The sequence below is a fragment of the Zingiber officinale genome, chromosome 6B, assembly GCF_018446385.1.
Source record: "Zingiber officinale cultivar Zhangliang chromosome 6B, Zo_v1.1, whole genome shotgun sequence".
Classification (NCBI taxonomy): Eukaryota; Viridiplantae; Streptophyta; class Magnoliopsida; order Zingiberales; family Zingiberaceae; genus Zingiber; species Zingiber officinale.
The window spans coordinates 137,133,789-137,158,953 of record NC_055996.1 but is presented as its reverse complement, the minus strand read 5'-3'; the positions used below and the strand labels follow the sequence as shown (position 1 = coordinate 137,158,953).

Below are 25,165 nucleotides of genomic sequence, written 5' to 3'. Positions count from 1 at the left end.
TAAACAATTATTTTTGAAATTTTGAACTTTCTCTTCTTTTTTTTTTTTGGTAACTTTCAAAGAATCACCAATAAAATCTTTTTCTGGGTATCACTTTCAACTTCTTTTTCTCGTTTCTGTTATATGCAGACACTTTTTATTTAATTATTTTTTGGACACAAGACAAGAATGGAAGGTGTACTCAAGGCAATGGGAATTGAGAATAGAAGGGAAGGCTGCAAACTCACTGCTGGGATTGAGAGGAGGAAAATATTGACTGATTTTGATGGAATTAAAATGAGGCTAAAACTCAATCTACAAATGGATTGCAAATCCATCTTTCAACTAATTCCACATCTAGTAAACGAAAAAAAAAAAAACATAGTCCCCTTCACCTTCAATGATTTCGACCTCTAAATAAACATATCCTAAGCAAATAGGACTAAAATCTAATGGTTTATTGCCACTTCTTACAGTTAAATAACTTGAGAAGCAACATCTCAAAAGACAACATCTAGATGAGCACAATGGTACCAGTTTTTTTGGTGATGAAATAGTACAAAAACTTGTAAGACCATGTAGATTCTAAATACTAAGCTAATTCATGGCACTTCCATCCTTAATGCCCATCACATGCTCTAACTTCTATGCCATTCTGCAGCAGGTGTTGTTTGACTGACGATATAGGAACCTGCATCGTCGAAATTAAAACATTAACCTTCATTTTATATAGAACATAGAGTGAAAGTTTCTTTTTAATCCATCAACAACACTGGAGAAACTAATCATACAAAAATCTCTAATCTATTTTCAGATTGATAAGGTTGCAAGCTTGTCTATATAGCCTCTTGTCAGTTATACCATCAAATAATCAGCAAAAGATGTGGAGTTATGAAATTACCTCCTTCCTGTGGAAAATTCCAGCTGCAAGTGCAGCTGATGCATTTGTCTTTTCAAAGACTTCAGAGAAGTGCTCAACGGCACCTGCTCCACTGCTCGCAATTACAGGAATCGTGACGGCATCAGATACCAACTTGATCAAGTCTATGTCAAATCCGTGACCCTGACCTGCAAACAAGTCTCTTATGATTTTTTTTTTTTTCAGGTAAACGATGTCATATCAGTACAGTGCACCAAGGAGAACATTTGCTATGCATTTAGCAGACCGACCATATTTTCACAATGACAATTTGGTAGTTTCTACACAAACGGTGACTGACTAGTGCATATTAACAGAAAGAATGTGCTGTAAGACCATCCACCTCCATGTAAGAAAAATTACCATCACAGTCTATGCAGTTTAATAATATTTCTCCAGCTCCAAGTTCTTCAACAGCTTTTGCAAGTTCAAAAGCTCCAATAGGCCGAACCTCACGTCCACCATTGACCTGCACAAGAAAAGGTCGTATCAGTCAAGAGAAAGATTTGAAGGCCTTGTTTGCTCATCTGAGGTTAACACAAAGTAATCCAATTTATAGTTACGAGTTTGGGTTGAAGCACCCAGACTAGTTTGAAGAAATTTGTGACAAAATACATGACTAGAGAAAATAATGTGCATAAATAATGAAAAGCTTACTGTGCACTGATACCATGCGTACTCTTCGCCTGAGGGACCTGAAGTTATCATGGAAGAAGAAATGTAATCATAGAGAAGTGGAAAGAAACATATAATGTGAAAAGCAATAATTTGAGGAGCTAAAAGGAGCAAGAAAGGCTAAATTATAATTATATAGTACCTGGGGAAGAAACCTTAATGGTCTTAAATTCAACATCATCAGGGCTCCTGACATAGACTCTCCGAGGGTCAATGCTCACAACTACTGCCTGATGGAGTTAAAAAGTATTGACAATAAACATTATCATTGTCATTATTTTTTTTTTAGTAAGTCAGATGTATACTGCACAAAATTCAAAATCTTTTTTCCACAATAGTGAATATCAAGAAAAGAAGGTGACAAGAAATGCAACTTGAGTTGTACTCTCAGTAAACAATTAATCTATCACATACTTTCATTGAACAGGTTCAGATAGGGAGAAAAATACAGTGATAGGGAGAGAGAACAGTTGAAATATAGGTGCAACAAACATAGGAAGCAGAAAAGTAAAAAAAAAAAGAAAAGAAATGTCAACCTGGTTCCCATAAACACGAGAAATCTGCTCCAAGCTGGTTTTCCCAGTCTTCACCTTAAACATGTACAAGGGTAAGATTAGCAAAGGATAATGGTGAAGAGTGAATGACGAGGAAAGCATATATAGCTGCCTACTCCAGTTCTCAAATACTCTTCTGCAGCATAAACTGCATCACTTCCAACTGATATCTTATCTGCACCCGATCTAAAATATTCAGATGCCACTTCCAAGCTCGAATAGTATCTGCAGAAGAAGACTAAGCCCAGAGATCAAACCCAGAGAATTTGACAAGAACTTGGTACTAAAAAGGAAAATTTGATAATAAAAAGGAAAGCAAACATGAGTATGTTGTCTGCATAACTGTAAAATAGACGATGTTTTTCTACTTATCCAAGTCAAATAAATTACAATCATATGCTTTCTAGTATCCACAAAGAAGAAAGTCCAGCCTGTTTAATCCAACAAATCAGTATCCTAACAGGTGTAGAATCTGATGTACACATCAGCTTAAAGGATGGTACGACAAGTGTCGTTCTATCAGAGGTAGGAAACTAAAAGATCCTGCACACATTAGATATCGGCATAGTCCTACAAAGCAGGAAAAAAAAATAACAACCTTCCATTTCCATCTGTGAAGTCTCGTATCCCACCACCAACTGTTAGTGGTACAAAAACATTTTCCGAAGTGTAGCGCAATATCTTCTTAGCAAACATGTGAAGGCACAAGTAGTTTAGGATAAAAACAACTATAGTAATACCAAATAATGCAAAAGCATGTTTATTTTGCAGACCTGTAACATCGGCAAATCTCCCAAGGGAAAGTCACGGAAACCAGTTATGTTTAAAAAACTAACCTGGAATATTAAACAATTACTTCAAATGAATTATTTTTAATGTTAAAAGAATAATAAGGAGATTTGTTTATACTACTGTAGAACAAGTGTATACCTCATCAGCGCCATCCTTATAATACTGACCTGCTAGATCCACTGGCTTGCCAAGGTTTCTAACCTATTGACGTGAAAGCAAAATAAGAAAGTGTACTTCAAAATAAGTGAGAGGGAGAGAAAGGTCAAACATTTAAAGCAAAGCTATTTGTCTCAAGTTCATATAGAGAGCCTTCTTATTCCACTTGCTCTAGGCTTACCGCTTTAAGTGAAACTACCCAACAACTCTACAGATGCCTAATGCCTTTTTTTTCATCCCCCATCGGAAATATCCTCCCAAATCAGAATCAATGTCGGATCTTGAAACCATTTGTGATCCATACCAAGATTATTCCCACAGAAACATAGCTCAGTTTACAACTTGAGTTATGCAAACTTGAAGTATAATATGAGGTTCATGAGGATCATCAGTAGGATAATAATGAGAGACAAAATGAATTTGCCGGCTAAGTCAGAATTCTAAATAATTGTTAAACTTGTCAAGTGAACAAATGCAACTACAGGAAAGGATTCAGCGTAGCAGCAATTCTTTTTCCATTTATAAAAGGCTAATTTATTCAAATGAACCATATACAAGATTCTTTTCACCACCATTTTCCATCTCAATCCTCTGATCTCACTAGGGTCTCTCCCTTCTCATCCAGCACTGCTGTCTATTGTTGGTTTCCTCTCCAACAACAAGCTAAAAGTCAAAAAGTACTAAACTGATTAATACTGTCTCAACTATATTCCAGACCTAAGTATGGTATCACGACTTCGATAGTAGTTCAAATAAATTCCAAATCAAAAGTTGTATTTAGATCATGAAATGGAGGAGGCATTCTTACATTTTGTACACCAAATACCAAGTCTACCAAAAGGAAACTATGAACAGCTGCCTATCAATATAGGCCCAAGAGTCAAATTTATATACTGGCACCTTTTTCTAGGAAATTTCTCGTACCTCTTTCTCATTTGACTGCTCTCTTACATCATACTGGTCCCCTTTTGTCACTACAAGATCCCCTTTGTCATTTGCCCTCACATCAAGACATGCAATCACCTGCATAACAGCATCAAGTTTTTCTTTTTTCAAAAAAGAAGCAATTATTACATAGTCATGAATAAATAAGTGCCTAAATATCCATATCCATGTCAACTAGATCAAAGAACTCACTCGCTTTGCCAGTCGTGATGCTTTACCAATGGCTGATTTCTAAAAGGTTACAAGCAAAATTAATCAAATTGTACAATAATGCCGATCGTGTAGAGAACACGACCATATTGGAATACCAGGTATACCTTTGTCTTTGAAGATGAAGAGGGGTCAAGAAATTTCTTTAATATGGAAATCCCGACATCTATAGAACCATATTACAGAAAGTTATTTTACTAACAAGGACTAACAATAGAATATGAACTAAAGTTGAATTTTTCGAGATGTTGAAGGAGAATTCCACCAGACTATATATTAAACATACAAAAGCAATAGAAAGAAGTCATCATCGCCAAGCTGTATTTGTCCTGACTATTTGGGATTGGTTATATGGATCTTATACCTTGCTAATCTATAAGCAAAGTTTTATCACTAGCACCATTCAATTCATTCCGACCCCTTATACCTTTTACTTCAATAATTTAAATTCTTCTAACTACAGAAACAATTGGTGCCTTTAAGTCTCTATATCATCTCCGCCTATTTTCCCTTATTTTGTCAAATATTGAACCTACACCTAAGGGTCTTCGTAATATTCTATATTTAATTCTTTTTAGTAACACCACATGTATCTTAACATTTTCATCAATATTAAATTAGTCTTTTGTACAAGTTTGCATCTTAAGAGTCCAATATGCCAATCCATAAAGCATGGTAATGCCAATCTTATAAAACATTCCTTTTTTCCTGAGAAAATAGCAATTAAAAAAACTATAGAATTTCCTTCCGCATTTCAACCATTAATTCTTTCTGTTAATGACATCTTTATCAATATCTACTTCTTTTAAAATAGACTAGGAAAATTACAAGAATTACAAGCTGTAATGTATGTATAAGATGTTAGCCTATGTGAAAAGTTGATAATAGAGTGAAGATAATTGCTAGTCCTGCTGAAGAAATCAGACAACAAAATAAATCCCATATTCAACAGTTTGGAACTAAACAACAACATAGAGAAGCCCAAAATTACCTCTACAAAATCATTCTCTAATTTCCTCATCCTCCTTCCTGACACTTGAATTAAGAAAGATAGGAGCAAAACACCCATTTCCATAACAACTTCTAGTGAGTAACCAAAAACTAAACATCATCTTTCCTTATCACCAATTAAAATAATCCATAAGATAAAGGTCAAATTATAACCAACTTGCACATGCACTCCGCATCCTATATCCTCATAATGACATACTCAGTTCTGGAGCTAGTCAAGCTTAGTTTGTTTGCAAACTACCTCATAAGGAATCTGGAAACATACAGAGTGTAATCTTCTATTAAATTAGAAGTAGTTGTGATCTCAAAAAAATTTCAGCAAGAAATGTGATTAAAGTATTAATCATGTTCGAGCATGTTGCAAATATATAAAAAATATATATTAATATTGACTTGTAACCTATACTATTTGGAGAATGTTACCTCCACTCTTTTCCGGATGAAACTGGACAGCATGCACATTACCCCTTGTTATAGACGAAACAAAGCTATCACCATAATTACATATTGATGAAATCCACTCGTTGTTAGCATCTGTCTAAGCAAAATTTTTGCAAAGAATAATTTAGGCAAGACTATTCATTAAACAAAAATATGAAAATGTGTTGGTCTGATTGTCAAATCACGAGAAGACATACAGGCATCACACGATAGGAATGAACAAAATAGACATGATGCCCTCCAACATCATCCAAAATTTCAGTGTCTTTGGTGGTTTGCAAAGCATTCCAGCCAATATGAGGTACTCTGAGACCATTTGATGAATCAAAACGTCCAACAACACCAGGTATCAAACCAAGACCTTTTACTGCACAAATAAATGTTATTTGTAGAATCATTTGGGACAATAAAAAATAGAAAAACAGAAATATGACTTGTGTATCAGCACAAGAGAAAAAGGAACTACGAAACATAGCATATTGGAGAGATAGTCTCATGAGAATCAGTTGAAGAAGTTCAGAGATACCTTTCTCATATGCAGACCATTGCGATAGAAATTATAAGTTAATAATTACTAGTAAAACTCACACAATGGATAATACAATTTGATTGAAACACACAGAATAAATGATCTCATTTGAAAAAGCTTGGTTTGTATAGGAAAGAATCCTTTGGTCTTCCTGTTCATGAACATTTTGTTAATGGAGCTAATAAAGCACAGAAAAATCCAAAAGGAATTTCAATATCCACCTGGACCATTCTCTTCACTGTACTCGAACAATAATTGAAGTCCAAGGCAAATCCCCAAAAATGGACGATCACTCTCTACGTATCTACAAAGTGGCTCGGCCATCCTTAATGACAATGAACATGAGTAAGCAAAACATAAATTGAGTAGAAAAAATAAGCACAAATCTAAAGATCATCAACATGGGCACACAAAAATTTCAAGAATGATAAAGCAACTCTTATAAGACAATTAGTGCAAAAGAGTATGTTAAAATTTTCTAGATAACAAATATCAGAGAAGAAAACCTTTACAGGTGTTTTATAAACAGCCAAAAGGACAAGATAAATTCTTCAAGTAACAGTGTTAGTACCACAATGAATATACGGAAGAAACCAGACCAATTTATACAAAACAAAGGATATGTGGTTGACAAAAATTCTTAACCATAGAAAAGAATGAACTAGCATAACTCTAACAAGGTGGCAGAAAATTTGAGTTACCAAATAACCAAAAGCATGAAATGAGCCATAAGCAGTTCGCTGTGAAAACCCCAATATCTTGACAAGGAAACATTGCAAATACAGCATCATTTAATCCATCAAATTACTAAGTCCAACAAAGAACAGTTGAAGACTACATGGGCAGCATGCGCTGATAAATGCAAGGTATGATAAAAAGACTGCATTTACCCAGTTCGCTCTAACACTTCCATTGCTGCTGCAAAGGCCCCAACACCAGGAAAAATAAGGCGTTTAGCATCAAGAATGTCTTCTGGATTTTGCACCTAAAAAACAAAGGTAATTTCACTGATAAATTAGTTAATTTTCATAATAAAAAATATGTATGGAGAAGAAAACCATCAAATGATAGTTAGATTCTTTTAGAATATTTCTATGAGAAAAAAACAAAGGGGTGGTCGTTTCCAAATTATGAAGGGGTGTCACTCTATGGTTAAATATCAAAAAGGACAAGGTCCCTTTAATATTGTTCCTTATTTTAAAAAGAATGAGTTGTTCAAAAATTGCTTGCAAGGTCCAAATAAATTCAAATAAAACAAAAATTGTGTTGGCTCTCTGAAAACCCAAAGCCTTCTATATATAATTTGGTATAATAGGAAGCTGACTTTAACCTATTATAAACAGTAAAGGTCTTACCTCATCACTTCATAATAAATCAAATTTCAAAGAGCCAAAGCCTTTTATATATAATTTTGTATAATTGGAAGTTAACTTGAACCTACAACAATGTAAATCTTATGTCGTCATTTCAAAATAAATCAAATTTCAAAAATCCTAAAACCTTTTATACATAATTAAAGTTGACTAGAACTTACAAACAATGTATGTCTTACGTAATCAAAATTAAGAAAACCTAAAGCCTTTTTACTAATAATTTTGTACAATTAGAAGTTGACTTGATCCTACAAACATTGTAGGTCAGATGTCATTCCTTCAAAATGAAACAAATTTCAAAAAGCCCAAAGCCTTTTATATATAAATTTTTATAATTAGAAGTTGACTTGAACCTACAAACATTGTCTTAAATCATCACATCAAAATAAATCAAATTTCAAAAAGTTCAAAGCCTTTTTTATATTAACAAAGTAGAGGAAATGTGAACAAGTATGAATATAGAGTGTGTGTGTAAATAGAATATTTATATTAATGGGAGAGGCAGTACAAATCTTTTTTCTCTCTATTCACAACCAAGGGAAACTAACCGGGATAATGTTGGAAGACATTGTTCCCACAATGCCATTTGGCAGCGTGCAAGTAAGTGTCGAATGGCACTGCTTCTAGTAGTGCTAAATGATACTGTCATTCTTCTATTTTCACAATTTTCATGTATCTTAGAAATTCCTTGATTTTAGTCACATATGAACTAACATTTGTGCATACTTGAGTTAGTGTTCCCACGCCCATGTTCATGGACCATGCTCCTGTGCGAGATAATGTCCTAGTCTGATTAGGTTAGGCAGAACCGATGAATATCACAATTTCTGCCATTGCCTCTTTTCGTTCAATTGATTAAAAAATTAATTTCTAACACTTTTAATTGACAATCTAATAAGTGTTATTTTGAATTAAGACAAAATTTTAGAAATGTCTTGCCTTGTAATTCCTATAGCTACAAAGAAGCATCATAAGACTAATTTCTTGAATCGTCAAATCATTTGGTAAATGCAATATAGGTATAATTGGAACAAGTAATAACCTACTAGAAATAGGAAATACTACATTAACATTTTTATTTAGCACTTGGTGCGCAGTATGTTTAAATTTGATATGATCTAACTCATTTTGATATTTACATGCCTAATAACTACCCTTCCACCTCATAACAACCTTGATAGAAAAGAAAAATTCCCAATAAAATCATGTCTTAATAAACCAAACAAAGGCCATTTCATTAATAATTTAGTTAATTTTCTTATGACAAAATATGCATGTAGAAGAAAACCACTAAAATGGTAGTTGTTTAGTTAATTTAGAATATTTCTATGGGAAAAAACAAAGGGGTGCTCATTTCCAAATTATAAAGGGAGTGCACTCTTTGGTTATATATCAAAAAAGACAGGTCCCTTCAATATTGATTCCCTTATTTTAAAAAGAAAGAGGTTGTTCAGAAATTGCTTGCAAGGTCCAAATAAATTTCAAACGAAACAATTTTTTTGTGTTGATTATCAGAAAGCCAGAAGTTTTTTATATAATTTTGTACAATTGGAAGTTGACTTCAAATTACAACTATGTAGGTCTTATGTCATCACGTTAGAATGAATCAAATTCAGAAAGCCCAAAGCCTTTCATATATAATTTGTATAATTGGAAGTTGACTTGAACATACAAACAACGTAGGTCTTATGTCATCACTTCACAATGAATCACATGTCATTTTTGACCTCACAAGATCCCACAGTTTACATACAAAATCTTATCCAAATTTTAGGAATTTGCTACAAATTAGTTCCGGTGTTCCATTTTGTAACAAATTTAAAAAAAAAAAAATGGGATGGTCTTTTGATATTTAATCCAAGTGAAAAATTCCTTAATGATTCAAAAAAAGAAGGATGTCATTGTGAAGTTTGTCCTTATCTTCATGGAAGAACTTCAACAAAAGCAATAGCTAAATTGATCCTTACAAGTAGATTTTCAAAAGCAAAAGGTATAATGCTAGAATTTTAGATGAAAGAGCATATGGTCTTTTTGTTTGATGAGATCTCTCAAATTCAATCCACCTAGTTCGAGTACCATCAGTCTCTTCTAGGTAAGTCGACAACTCAAATAGGTGGGGCATCAGTATGGTGACATGAATTGTGCCATTTTAAATTTTTGACGCATCTTTCCGATTGTCAAGAAACCCCTTTTGGAGGATTGACTCACACCTTTAGCATGGTCATCCACGAATCTCGTCAATATTTAAAAAACCTTAGACATGCCTCTTTCAATATCATTGACATTGACTTAACATTGTCAGTCGTCCAATTATCAATTAGGATGTTGACATACACCTTTTTATGTAAGCTTATTCCTTTGGATAAGAGATTTAAGATTGAGGTATAAGTTAGACAATCTCACTTTAAGATGATATTGCCTTGCCCAAGTGTTAGAGATGTCATATGGGCCAACAAGGTCAGGCATAGCCTTAACCAGTCACCTCGTTCTTTTGATGTGTTAGCCCAACCGAGCCAATCATTATGGATTGTGCAAGCCTGCAAGGCATGACTTGTAACTTCAAGACGACCACTTAGCACAAGCCCGACCTTGATTGAGTCGTGCTCGAGTAGGCTGGGTGATTGGCACCTCTATCAGATGTGGTGTGCAGGTTTATTAACAATTGTTGCCCAGGATACAACAATCTTCAACTCAATAGAAGAATTCCAATTTTCAGTATTGACTAAATTTCAAAGCCTTAAAACTCTTTAAAGGGGAGGCGAAAGAGCTCAAGATGAAATATCACAACCTAAGTAATTGTGATTTGAGAGAAGGGTCTTGGGTCCTTTATATAATAATGGAGAGATGATTTGAACAAGTATAAATGGATAGTATAAATGAAAATTTATACTAATGAGAGAGAGCAAATTCTTTTTTCTTCTCCCTTCACAACCAAGGGAAACTAATAGACAGCATTTTTCCCACAATGCCCATTTAACACCGTGCAAACAAGTCTTGATTGACATTGCTTCTAGCAATGCTAATCAACAGTCATTCTTCCATTTATAGAAATTCCATAATTTGTCACACATGAACTAAGATTTGCGAAATCTCGAGTTAGGATTCTTGCATCCACACCCATGAACCATGCTCCTATACGAGCTAATGGCCTAGTCCAATCAATCAAATCAAACTATTTATAGCAGTCTACTTGTTAAATTGCTTATCTATATCCCTATTCAACCAATTAGTTATAAAAATCAATTTTCAAACCTTTCTATTGACAATCTAATAAGCAATATTTTGATTTAAGATAAAATTACTTCCTTAACTCGTCAAATCATTTGGTAATGCAAAATAAGTTTAATTGAGCAAATTGCCAATAGCCAACTAGGAATAGAAAATACTACATTAACATTTTTAATTAGCAATTGGTATTCAGAATCTTTGAACAGGATATCGTCAAACTCGTTTTGGCATCTGCAGTAGTTTTTTACCATGCAATATAACTATCCCTTCCACCTCATAACAGCCCGATAGAATAGAAAATTCCCAATGAAATCATGTCTTAGGAAACCAAACAAAGGTCATTTCATTGATAATTTAGTTAATTTTATTATGAAAAAATATGCATGTAGAAGAAAACTACTAAATTGATAGTTAGCTTCTTTAAGAATATTTCTATGGGAAAAAAATAAAGGGGTACTCTGATGTGGACGCCACTATAATCGGAAGTAAATTACTAGCTTGGAATAAATCTACTACTACCTAATTTGACAATTTTGAATAAATCTGATACTACCTAATTAGCTACAGAATAAATCTGCTACTGCCTATTTGGTTATTGTCCAAATTCTGCTACTGCTCAAATTTGCTACTGTTATAAGTAGAAATAAATAAAGGGCATTTATTTATTTGATTCCTTGCTTCCTTTAGGGATTGTCTTTTCCTTTTTCTCCTTAAATAGTCCATGTAATTAACTCCTTATAAAAAGGAGTGTTATTATCAATGAAGGGGGAAGAAAAATTGAGTAATTAGGACTCTGTCTAGGACGAGTCTTCCTCCTCCCTTTTCCCCTTACGTGTTGCATGACCAAGTACGGATCCGGATCTCGACCTGTGACTCGATCCTATACTCGAGACCATATCAACTTGGTATCAGAGCCGATCATGGGTGACACGGATCTGATCGCATCCAAACTCGATGACTTCATGGAGAAATTGACCTCGCATCAGCAAGTTTTTATGGAGCAAATCACCTCCCGCCAGCAACGACTAGAGGAGCAGATTACCGAGATTTCCCGTACTGTTCAAGATGCTAGACGACGACCTTTGCCCACTGCAAACAGCCCTTCCAGCGTAGAATATGGCCCTTCTAGAGGCTCGTGGGTCAGACTTGAACTGCCAACTAGAGGCACCATGGCTCCGCGATACTCAAAGATGGAGTTCCCCACCTATTCTGGAGAAGGGGATCCGCTGAGCTGGGTTAAAAGGTGGGAAAAATTCTTTACCAACCAAAGGACCACAGAGGCTGACAAGGTTGGCCTTGCTGCCTTCCACTTGGTAGGGGAAGCCCAACTTTGGTTTGATCAGGTAGAGCAAGAAGAGCCAGAGATGACTTGGAAGCAGTTCAGAGACCACTATCATATCCGCTTTGGCCCGCCTTTAAGCAACAACCCTTTGGGAGAGCTAGCAAATCTAAAGCAGACAGGCTCTGTAGAAGACTACCAACACCAATTTCAATCTCTCCTTGCCCGAACCTCGGACCTCTGACCCCGACAACAGGTTGACTTGTTCACAGCAGGGCTAGTTGACGATCTTCGTATCGACATTGAGCTACAGAAGCCTGGAAACCTGGACATTGCAATGAATATAGCTAGGGCATTAGAACGGAAGCAATGCTTCCATCGAGGCGGGCACCCACTGCGTACAAATTGGGGCGAAATCACATCCAAGTTCAACCTTAGCAGTGGAGGCCCTCTTGTAGCAAAGACCAAGGCCATGGGGGACAACAGCAAAGGGACTCCACCTACCTCATTCTTCAAGCGTCTATCCCGCGCGGAGATGGCAGAACGAAGAGCTAAAGGCCTCTGTTTTAACTGCAACGAGTCCTACTCCATGGGTCACAAGTGTAAGAGCCTATTCTGGATTGAAGTACCGGATGATGACAGTGAAGGTGAGGAAGAGGGGGAGACGCACCCAGAAATTTCCCTCCATGCTATCAGTGGGGTTAGAAACTCACAAACAATGCAGTTGTTGGCCGCATCACACGGGATACCTATCTCGGTATTGGTGGATTCAGGAAGCGCACACAACTTCGTGCGTGAAGGGCTAGTGCCGGACTTGAAGGTGGAGATTCAAAAGCGACCGGGCCTGAAGATATACTTTGCCAACGGAGAGCGCGTGCCAAGCTTAGGCCTCTGCAAGTCGGTACCCCTACAGGTGGGCAAAGATATCTTCTCTGTTGATCTTTATATGCTTCCGTTGGAGGGGTTTGACATGGTTTTGGGAGTTAAATGGCTACGCACCCTAGGCCCCATTATATGGGACTTCCACTCTCTGACGATGAAGTTTGTCCTGGCGGGCAAGGAGGTCCTCTGGCGTGGTCACCCGTTGGAATCGAAGCGAGGTACAGCCATGATACGCAACGAGGAATTCATGGGAAACAAACTGGAGTCATTGCTTGAGGATTATGATGACTTATTTCAAGAACCTGCAGGCCTCCCTCCACCTCGAAACTGTGATCACCGTATCACGTTCTTGCCAAGATCCGCCCCTATGGTGGTCTGCCCTTACCGCTACCCGCAGCTGCAGAAGGATGAGATCGAGCGACAATGCACCCAAATGCTCATCCAGGGTATCATCCGCCCTAGTAAGTCGCCTTTTTCGTCATCAGTTCTTCTGGTAAAAAAACAGGATGCTCGTGACGTTTCTGTATCGATTATCATGAGCTCAACAATCGTACGATTAAGGACAAGTTTCCCATTCCAATAGTGGAGGAATTACTTGACGAGCTCCATGGGATGCAGTACTTCACCAAACTAGACTTGCGCTCCGGATACTAGGGGTGGGCATAAACCGACCGCACCGAATAAACCGACCAAACCGAAAAAACCGAACCGGCCAAAAAAACCGAAGAAACTTTCTTTTCGATATTTTTCGGTCAAATTTTCCAATACCGTTTTCACTCTTTTTGAAATATTGGACATATATTTAGGTATTTAATAATTTACTCACATTTTAAGAACTATAGATCATACATTTAAGCCTTTAATGTTCTTTTTATATTTAGTAGTAACAAGTTATCTTATTTAATTATTAGAATTACTTCTTTGATATTAGAACAATTTATATTTTATTGTCGTTGAGTGACTTGAGTCTATATTTTGTATTACATTAATCAAATGAGGAAGAGTTTAATTAAGTATTATAGTTGTATATAATCGATCGAAAAAGTGGGTTGTATTATAAAAAATGAACCGAATCGTAATAAAAAATAGTTCAATTTCGGACCAAATATTTTCAAATTGAAAACCGAAAAACCGAACCGTAGTAGAGCAATCCAAACCGAACCGACCGATGCCCACCCCTACCGGATACCACCAGATTTGGATGGACCCGAGGGATATCGAGAAGATAGCTTTCCGTACCCACCATGGGCACTTTGAGTTCCTGGTCATGCCGTTCAGCCTCACCAACGCCCCGTCAACGTTTCAAGCACTAATGAATGAAGTCTTCCAGCCATATCTCCGTAAGTTCATTTTGGTTTTCTTTGATGACATCTTGATCTACAACCCCATAGGAGATACTCACCTAGGACATTGTCAGCTTGTCTTTGAATTGTTAAAGGCTAACCTTTTATTTATAAAAAAATCCAAGTGTTCCTTTGGACAATCCCAAGTATCCTACTTGGGTCATGTTATCCATTCCCGAGGGGTCGAGGTGGATCGCAACAAAATCCAGGCGATTGAGGAGTGGCCCAGACCTCAAACTTGCAAAACTCTCAGGGGATTTCTCGAACTAACAGGTTACTACCGCAAGTTCATCCAAGCTTACGGGCAAATCACAACCCCTCTCACGAGTCTTCTTAGGAAGAATGCATTCCAATGGTCCCAAGAGGCTGAAGAGGCATTTGGGCAATTAAAGAAATCCCTATCAGAAGCACCAGTGCTTAATTTGCCTAATTTTTCCGAAGAATTTGTAGTGGAGTGACGCTTCAGGGAGTAGATTTGGAGCAGTTCTTCAACAACTAGGGCACCCCATTGCTTTCTTCAGTCGAAAAATAGCAGAGCATCATCTCAAATTAGCAGCATATGAACGAGAACCCATTGGTTTGGCCAAAACCGTTATTCATTGGAGGTCGTACCTGTGGAGTCGCCACTTTATGATACGAACAGAGCGCATCACCACATCACCCCCAACAACATTGGATTAGCAAGCTGATGGGCTTCGACTTCCGGGTGGAATTTAAGGCGGGCCATTTGAATCGTGCCGCAGACGCCCTCTCCCGCTGTCACGAGGAGGAGCCTATTATAATGGCACTTTCTATTCTGAGATCTTTGATAAGATACGAAGCGAAGTGAACTCTAATTCTGAGTTGTTCGGGTTACTACGCCGAGTTCAAAGTGGAGAGGAGGGGCCCGAGTGGGAAACTCGGGATGGCTTAATCTTCTACAAGGGTCGGGTTTTCCTTCTCGGCAAATCTCCGCTGCTTCCCACAGTGATCGTAGTTTTTCATGAGGTGGGGCATGAGGGGATACAAAAGACATTACACCGCCTTCGTGTCGACTTCTATTGGCCAAGTATGAAACGAGATATCTTGACCTTTGTGCGACAATGTGTTACCTGTCAGCACAACAAATGGCAGAACTTGCAACCAGCATATCTACTTCAACCTCTTCTCATCCCCGAACAAGTATGGGCAGACATCTCCATGGACTTTATTGAGGGTCTTCCGAAGGTGAAGGGTAAATCAGTCTTGTTTGTAATTGTGGACCGTTTATCCAAGTATGCTCATTTCATTCCCCTAGCCCATCCGTATACAGTGATCTCAATGGATGCGATCTTCTTTACTGAGATATTTCGTCTCCACGGAATGTCTGAATCTATTGTCTCTAATCGTGACAAGGTTTTCCTAAGCTCCTTTTGGCGGGAATTGTTTCGACTTTGTGGAACCAAACTATCTTTTTCTTCAGCCTACCACCCACAGACTGATGGACAAACGGAGGTGGTTAATCGTACAATTGAAATGTATCTGCGCTGCCTTGTTGGGGATCAACCGCAGAAATGGCTTGAATGGCTTCCATGAGCTGAGTATTGCTACAACACATCTTTCCATACTGCTTTGGGGGCTACACCATTTCAACTAGTATACGGACGAGAGCCCCCTCGTCTCCTCTCTTATTCTGGAGGCTCTACTCGTGTTGCTGCAGTAGATCGTGCCTTGATGGAGAGGGATAAGGTGCTTCAGGTGGCGAGGGCACGTTTACTGCAATCCTAACAACGGACCAAATTGATTTTTGACTCCTCTCACCGTGAATTGAGCTTTGCAGTGGGTGACTGGGTTTGGCTACGCCTACAGCCGTATCTTCAACTATTGGTGACTATCCAACATCATCACAAGTTGCTTCCCAAATATTTCGATCCATTTCAGGTGGCTTCACGCATGGGGTCTGTTGCTTACGAACTTGATTTACCGCCTGATAACCGCATCCATGATTTTTTTCATGTCTCATTGCTAAAGCCATATAAGGGCTCTCCACCAGATAATACGGAAACCTTACCTCAGATGTGTGAAGGCCAAGCTTTACCTGTTCCCAGACAATTCTGCGCAGCCGTCTTAACAGAGGGACACAGGAGTACTTAGTGCATTGGGCAGGTTCCTCCATTGAAGATGCTACTTGGGAACCGGCCGGGAAGTTTCTCTCCGTCTACCCAACCTTCGAGCTTGAGGACAAGCTCAACATCGAGGAGGGGAGTGATGATGTGGACGTCTTTGTTGGACACCACTATAATCGGAAGCAAATTACTAGCTTGGAATAAATCTACTACTACCTAATTTGACAATTTAGAATAAATCTGCTACTACCTAATTAGCTACTAAATAAACCTGTTACTGCCTATTTGATTACTGTCCAAATTCTGCTACTACCCAAATTTATTACTGTTATAAGTAGAAATAAATAAAGGGCATTTATTTATTTGATTCCTTGTTTCCTTTAGGGATTGTCTTTTCCTTTTTCTCCTTGAATAGTCCATGTAATTAACTCCTTATAAAAAGGAGTGTTATTATCAATGAAGGGGGGAAGAAAAATTAAGTAATTGAGATTCTGTCTAGGACGAGTCTTCCTCCTCCCTTTTCCCCTTATGTGTTGCATGACCAAGTACGGATCCGGATCTCGACCTGTGAATCGATCCTATACTCGGGACTATATCATACTCATTTCCAAATTATAAAGGGGTGCACTCTTGTTAAATGTCAAAAAAAAAAAAAAACAGGTCCCTTTAATATTGTTTTCCTTATTTTAAAAAGAAAGAGGTTGTTCAGAAATTGCTTGAAATTTCAAACGAAACAAAAATTTTGTGTTGACTATTAGAAAGTCGGAAGTCTTATATATAATTTTGTGCAATTGGAAGTTGACTTCAAATTATAACTATGTAGGTCTTATGTCATCAAGTTAGAATGAATCAAATTTTAGAAAGCCCAAAGTCTTTCATATATAATTTTGCATAATTGGAAGTTGACTTGAACCTACAAACACTTTAGGTTTTACGTCATCACTTCAAAATGAATCAAATGTCATTTTAGACCTCTCACAAGTATCCCACAGTTTACATACAAAATCTTGTCCAAGTTTTAGGGATTTGGATTCCACAAATTAGTTCCGGTGTTCAATTTTGTAACAAAGTTAATGATAAAAATGACATGGCATTTTGATATTTAATCCAAGTGAAGGAAAAAAACGTCATTGTTAAGTTTGTCCTTATCTTCATGGAAGAAATTCAACAAAAGTAATATATAGCTAAATTGATCCTTATAGAAGATTATCAAAAGCAAAAGGTATAATGCTAGAATTTTAGATGACAGAGCATATAGTCTTTTTGTTCAATGAGATCTCTCAATTTGATCCACCTAGCTCGGGTATAGTCAGTCTCTCCTGTAGGTAAGTCGACGACTTGAATAGATGGGGCATCAATATGGCGACATGAACTGTGTCGTTTTAAATTCTCGACATTCCGATTGTTAAGAAACCCCTTTTGGAGGATTGACTCGCGCTTTTAGAATGGTCATCCCCCACTCTCTCCGTCAATCTTTAAAATACCATAGACATACCACTTTAAGTATCATTTACATTGACTCAACATTGTCAATCATCGAATCATCACTTAGGATGTTAATTTTAGGTTAATAATTTTAATCAACTCCTACTGACTGAAATAATTTAAATAGACTTAATTAAAGCCTAATAAAATTATCTATTAATTTAATATTTATATATTTAAAGGGGAGTCTTGGCGCAACGATAAAGTTGTTGTCATGTGACCAAAAGGTCACGAGTTCGAATCCTGGAAACAGCCTCTTGCAAAAAACAGGGTAAGGCTGCGTACAATGGATCCTTCCCCGGGACCCTGCATGGCAGGAGTTTCGTGCACCGGACTGTCTTTTTTTTATATATATTTAAAACATTATAAAATATTTAGATTAAATTTTTAATTTTTAATTAATATATTTTATTAAAAGTAAGCCGACCCCACCTAATCAAATAAGACTTGGTTTTTGTTTTATATATTATTAAAAGTAAATATTATAAAAAATAATGATTATTTATAACATTATGTATAAAAAATAGTAAAAAAAATTCAAGTGCTTAGATGGTCGAGGCGGTCACCACCTACCACCATTTACAACACTATTTATTGACAATTGTTGCCCGGGAAACAACAATCTTCAACTGAGGTATTCCAAATCTGATTATTGACGAACTTTTGAAGCCTTAGAACTCTTTAAAGGGGAGAAGAAAGAGTTCAAGAGGAAATATCACAACCTAAGTAATTGTGATTTGAGAGAAGGATCTTGGGTTCTTCGTAAAATAATGGAGAGGTGACGTGAACATGTATAAACGAGTAGTATAAATGGAAAATTTATACTAATAGGAAAGGGCAAATCCTTTTTTCTTCTCTCTTCACAACCAAGGGATACAAATAGACAATATTTTTCCCACAATGCCCATTTAACACCGTGCAAACAAGTGTTGATCAACACTGCTTCTAGAAATGCTAATCAACACTATCATTCTTCCATTTTTAGAAATTCCTTGATTTTAGTCTCGCATGAACTAAGATTTACAAATACTCAAGTTAGTATTCTTGCGTCCACGTCCATGGACCATAATCCTATACGAGTTAATGGCCTAATCCAATCAGATCAACTCAAATCAAACTATTTACCGCCATCTATTTGTGAAATCTTTTATCCATATCTCTATTCGAGCAATTTGTTATAAAAATCAATTTTAAACCCTTCTATTGACAATCATAAGTATTATTTTGATTTACGATAAAATTTTAATAATTTCTCGAAGCATACTATTTCCTTGACTCGTCAAATCATTTGGTAATGCAAAATAAGTTTAATTGAATAAGTTGCTAATAGTCAACTAGGAATAGAACATACTACATTAACATTTTTAATTAGCAATTGGCCAGTAGTTTTTTTCCCATGACTTATAACTACCCCTTCCACCTCATCACATCCCTGATAGAATAGAAAATTCCCAATAAAATCATCATAAAAGGTATCATTTTGGTACATCTGTCTGTTTCTTTTCATAACTAATAACTTCTTCCACCAGATAGAAAAATAAATAAATAAAATCTCTATAGAATCATCATATAAATTAGTGAAGAATGGAGGTGTATAAATAGAACTTACATCTTTAACACTGAATCCTAGATGGCGAATGGCGTTGCGCACACTTCGAACATTTCCAGCACCATAATCTAACAATGTAACAACTGCAACAATATACCGAATCAAGACAAACATTCATGAACATCAAAAAAAGTCAAATGAGAGGGAGATAACCTGGAGATGAGGCGCGGACCGAGAAAAACTTGATAGAATTAGATTTCCATGGCGGGCAAGTGAGCGCAGGAAAAGAAATGAGAGGCATCGGAGTCGGCCAACACAGGAGGAGCGGAAAAGCAGTAGAGGCGGCGCAGGCACGGAGGCCAAGCAGAGCAGGAGCGGAAAGAACTCCCTACAACCCAAATCAGAATAGTACAAGCCCATTAAAAAAAAATATAGCAATCAAGACAGCAAATCAAGCACGGATAGACTTCCTAACGAGAATCAGATGGCAGAAGTAGCTCGAAAACAAAGGCAGACAAAAATACAATGAAAACCCCCCAAATAAAGTGGCGAATACGAAAGGAAAGAGATGAGATCAGGACAAGAAAGGCAATAGCCCTAAGTCAATTCGAGCGAAGGCAATAAGATCCAGAGCAAATCGAGGATTCTACGGGGAGGAAAAGGAAGCGTACCTTCTTTGAGCACGATTCTACGAAATGGGATAAAGAAATAAAGCAAAGGGTAAAGACAATAATATATATATAGGCCTATTATTGTCTTTACCCTCTACGTTATTTCTTTATCCCATTTCGTAGAATCGTGCTCACTCTCAAAATAAGGAAAGCAAGACAACATCAAACAAACGAGAAGGTACGCTTCCTTTTCCTCCCCGTAGAATCCTCAACTTGTACACATAAAAAATATTCTTTGATAGTGATAAATGCCCCTAATTAATTATTCTTTATAAATATTATGTTGATTTGACACGTAATTACAAGTTTCTCCAAATTGATTGAAATGTGAATAATAAATTTTGATTTGTTCCGCTAATCATTTGTTACTGTTGTCCTTATTTTCTCCTCCATCAATTTTCATTTATTAACGTTTTTTTTTCTTTTTCAAAACACAATCTACAATTTAAAATAATTATAAAAACTTTTACACCTAACTATACAAACCTCCTCACTTAACTATTATATATTAATATTAATTGTGTAAAAGCAAGCACTGTAGTGCTTTTTTTAATATAAAAAAATTAAATTCATATCATTATATAGCAAATCAACTATAATCCATTCGAAATCAACTTATGATACATTTGGAGAAATACAGGATATTTAGCTACTAATGATAATTTCCTCAGGGGAACAAACACTAAATTGATTATTTAGATACAAATTAATTAATTAATTACTAATCTAATGAATGGTGTCCACTTTGGGGACTTTAACCGGGAAGGCATGAATCTTGTCAGCTCATTGGTCCTTCTTCGTCTTCGGGTTGATGGTGTTAGTGTTAAGAAGGTGAAATGGCACCTCTTTCGCTTCATCTTCCAACTCTTTCACCTTCCTTCATTAATGGAGGTAGAGAAACAACCATCGTCCTCTATAAAAAGAGTGTCTAAGGCAATTAGTGGATAGAGAGGAGTGCAAGCATTGGGAAACGGTTGTTGCGTTGTGTACGTAGAGGAGATCGAAGCACAACGGAAGTGTTGTTGGAATTCTACCATGGAGGTGAATATTTGTTTGATCAGCTCAAAACAATATGTAATGATAAAGGAATTATTAGACAGCTTACTATCCTTATAACTCCACAGCAAAATGGGATTGCTGAAAGAAGAAATCGAACTTTTCTAGATATGGTTAGGTTTATGATGACTCAAGCTAATTTGTCAATTTCCTATTAGCAATATGCGTTATTAACTACAACCTATATACTTAACTGAATACCTTCTAAATCTGTTTCATCTACTCCATATGAACGTTGGACAAATAGAAAATCATATTTGAGTAATCTGAGACTTTGGGAGTCAGCTACTTATGTTCATAATAAGACTCACAAATATGGAAATTATGACTCAGAGATAAGAAATGCAATTTTGTAAGGTATTCTAGTATTTCTAAGGGTTGTGTTTTCATTGGTGAGAAGCAAAATGAAACCATCTCTGAAATAAAGTTGAGAGATTCTTTTTTTTTAAAACTGAATTCCCAACAGGAGGTGAATTTGATAAGAGAATTCCTTTATTTACAATAGAGGAAGAAGATAATGTTCATTTATCGACAAATCATCAATCACAAGAGATGCGTGAATCTAGTCAACCTAGTGGAAGTAATTTGCCAAGTCATAAGTCTACTTCTCAACAACCCAACTTACGAAGAAGTGTTCGTAAGATTAAACCTCAAAAATGATTTGATATTGAGAATGAAGCACAAATGGCACTCCCAGTTGACGATGATGAACCTTGGTTAAGGAAGCATTGAGATGCTCAGCTAGAGGGAAAATGGAAAGTTACAATGGATGAGGAAATAGAGTAGAAAGAATTAAGTTTAAGATTTAGTCGATCTTCATCCGAACTGAAGGACTATTGGGAATAAATAATAGAAGTCAAATCGTGACTTTCATCACAATTTGATATAATAGATAAGGGAGAAGTACATTTTAAGAGTAAACATCATTAAAAATCGATCAAAAAGACTTTCGGGTTTGTCTCAAGAGACTTATATCGCTAACATACTACAACGCTTCAATATGTCAGATTGCAACAATGAACAAACACCTACAATAAAAGGTACTATTCTAAGCAAAAGTATGTATTCCAAGACTCCTGAAGAAATATCGAAATAAAGGAAAAACCATATGTCAATCTTATTGGCAGTTTGATGTACACTATCTTGTATACTCGTCCTGATATAAGCTATGTTGTTGACTTAGTCGTTTCCGGTCAAATCCATGATCGAGATACTGGAAAACGGTGAAAAGAATATTCATTATTTTAAAGGGGCAACCTGTTATTGTATCTGTTTTCGAGGATCTAAGATGAGTCTGAAGGGCTATATAGATGCAGATTGGACGGAACACCTTAATGATAGAAAATCAACATCTAACTATACCTTCTTGCTAAATAGTGGCACAATCTCATAGAATAGCAAGAAGCAGGCTTATATAGTTGTGTAGCTTGGCTTGTGTAACTTTGTCGACAATGAAAGTTATGTGGTTTGGCCTATGCAGCCTTGTCGACAATGGAAGTTGTGTGGCTTATGCAGCGGATGTGTAAGAAATTGTCTAGTTGAAAATGTTCCTAAAGCATCTAAAAATTGTTGAGGACTATGGGAGTCTTGTTACAGTGTATTGTGATAATCAAACTACTATACCTTTTTCTAAGGATCACAAATATCACAACAAAGGCAAACATATAGAGATTAAATATAATTTTGTAAGGGATATTGTTGACAAGAAATAAATAATTCTTGAGTATATCCCTAGACATAACATGTTTGCAGATTCTTTTACTAAATCTAAAGAGTCATTTCAAGGATCTGGGAAGTCTTAAAGACTTGGCTTCGTAAAATGTAACACGTTGTAAAATGTCATGATCTATTCAGTGTATATGTTGTTATATTTTGGATTAAAATCTCGATGAGCAAATTGGCAGGTTAAGATTGATCTACTCACATGGATAATCATCTATATTTGTTAAGTATAAATACAAGTAATACTGTTACTTATAGGACATACTCATAAATTAAGGTCATATTGATAATTGTGTCAAGATGAGATCATTTATGTAATGATCGGAGTAAATGAACCCACCATTTACTGAATCTGCTTAACATCATATTGGAATTCATATGTTGAATTCATAATTAAGCATTATGTATGTCTAGATCAAAATTTGTACAATATCAAATTTTAATGAAAACATACGCTCTTTTTTTGTAAAGTGAATAAAAATAGCATGTGATTCATACCACATGTGATTTGACGACAATAAGGGTAGTAGGAGTATGATCCTGCTTCTCTACTATGTGAAACCATTGAGATTATAAATTAATCTCAATTTTACCCTAAGTGACTATTTAATTGTCTGCTACTTTAGCATGTATCCTATGGCTATGAATGATTCGATTTATAGAGCATAACTAAGAAAGAGACTGATTAAAATGAATAGATTGTAACTAAAAAAAAGATTAATATTTATTTGCATCTTTGATATTTATTGACTGGTCAATCAGTTATATTTTTTTGTTGAGTATTTAAAATGTGATTGTGAATAATTGTATTGATTGGAGATGTTGAACATAATAGTCATTATGAGGGATTAGATATGTTCATAATGATATAAATGATTGATATGGGGTAAAGGCAAGATTTTAATGTCAGATTCGTTCTATAGAACAGCTAAGTTAAGTGTAACGACTTTCTTAGCAATAATTACTCAAAATATTTGCTATCGCACGAACCATTTTTCCTGAAGTATGAATTGAAGCTTTATGACTAAATGATCTTTATAGATTGATTTGAACAATGTGAGAGATATTGGTGTTAAGAAGGTGAAAGGGCGCCTCTTCCCTATCAGCTACCAACCCTTTCGCCTTCCTCCATTAATGGAGGTAGAGGAAGAGTCATCTTCCTCCATAAAAAGAGTGTCTAAGGCAATTGGTGGATAGAGAGGAGTGTGAGCATTAGAAAAAGGTTGCTACGTTGTGTACGTAGAGGAGATCGAAGCACAACGGAAATGCTGTCGGAATTCTGCCGAGACTAGGAGGCCAAACAAGCGCTCCTTGCTCAAGCTACCGTTGCAGTAAGCGTTGATTAATGTACCATACGTTAAATTTGTGGGAGTTATTCTATTTGTCTGCATCTCCGTCCATAATGACCCAATGAGATCCCAGTTTTGTGTTTGCCCAAGGATCCTTAGCACAACATTGTAGTGAATCACATTCAGTTCGTAACAGCCCTTTCTCTTGAACCAGTTAAAGATTTCTATAGCCCTCTTCCAATCTGTTTGCTCTTTTAGGATGATGGTCCTCTCCTTGCTGTTAAGATTCTCTTCCATGGCTTCAAAGCCTCATCCAGATCTTCACAAGTTTCCAGTGCTAGCAACATCGATGGGATGCAGCCTCCATATGAAACCGACTTTGATGATTTCTTCACTTCCGATTTGACAGGCACAGTTTGAACCTCAAACTTCAGTTTTGCATAAGACCTAAGCTTCCTTGCTGGTGGAAGACGAAATCTTACTAAAGAAAATCGATTTTGGTCCTTCTAACGACCTAAACAAAACAGCAAAACATGAATTTTCGCAGGTGTGCCATCATACACGTTGGCAGTCGATGGAATCTGGCTCGGCAAGCAACCAAATGCGCCCGGCATTCCAGAAATAGCAGTAACAGAGCCTATGCTTAGATCAAAATTCCAGTTTCAACGAAAACGCTAAGCAAATCGGAGGAAAATAGGAAGATTATATATACAAATTTGAGCTAAAGAATCGGTTTCATGTTCCTTAAGAAAAGGACGAAATTTCTGGAGGCAAATCTGTCGGCAGAAGCAAACTCACCGGCTTCCTTTCGTCGGAATCTATAAAACCCTTGGCTCGAACCCTCGTCCAGCGAATCACCGCAACGCATTTACCTGCGGAAAGCATAAAGCGAAATGTCGCAAACTTATCTCGGGCTCCGATTTGGGCCTACAAGACCATCATCTCATAAAGCGAAATTTGGGCCTTTGAAGCCCATCATCTCATAAAAGACGA

At 36.5% G+C, this 25,165-nt stretch overlaps 1 protein-coding gene across 2 annotated transcripts; it reads right to left on the bottom strand.

The window, feature by feature from the left end:
* Positions 1-369: 369 nt before the first annotated feature.
* LOC121989829 (imidazole glycerol phosphate synthase hisHF, chloroplastic-like) lies at positions 370-25,109 on the bottom strand. Of its 2 annotated transcripts, none has more exons than XM_042544108.1 (20): positions 24,971-25,109; positions 19,648-19,822; positions 19,495-19,577; positions 7,102-7,196; positions 6,433-6,536; positions 5,880-6,049; positions 5,665-5,779; positions 4,338-4,396; positions 4,213-4,251; positions 4,000-4,098; positions 3,058-3,120; positions 2,901-2,963; positions 2,726-2,811; positions 2,244-2,352; positions 2,110-2,163; positions 1,716-1,803; positions 1,556-1,593; positions 1,262-1,367; positions 881-1,047; positions 370-670 (listed from the first exon to the last, which is right to left on the bottom strand). In XM_042544108.1, the coding sequence occupies exons 1-20, from the start codon at positions 25,055-25,057 to the stop codon at positions 599-601; spliced, it is 1,872 nt and encodes a 623-aa protein (XP_042400042.1). In that variant the 5' UTR covers positions 25,058-25,109; the 3' UTR covers positions 370-598. The 2 variants fall into 2 exon arrangements, with proteins under 2 accessions (XP_042400042.1, XP_042400043.1); XM_042544109.1 differs by having other exon boundaries at positions 2,726-2,808; positions 24,971-25,108.
* Between the last annotated feature and the right edge of the window lie 56 nt (positions 25,110-25,165).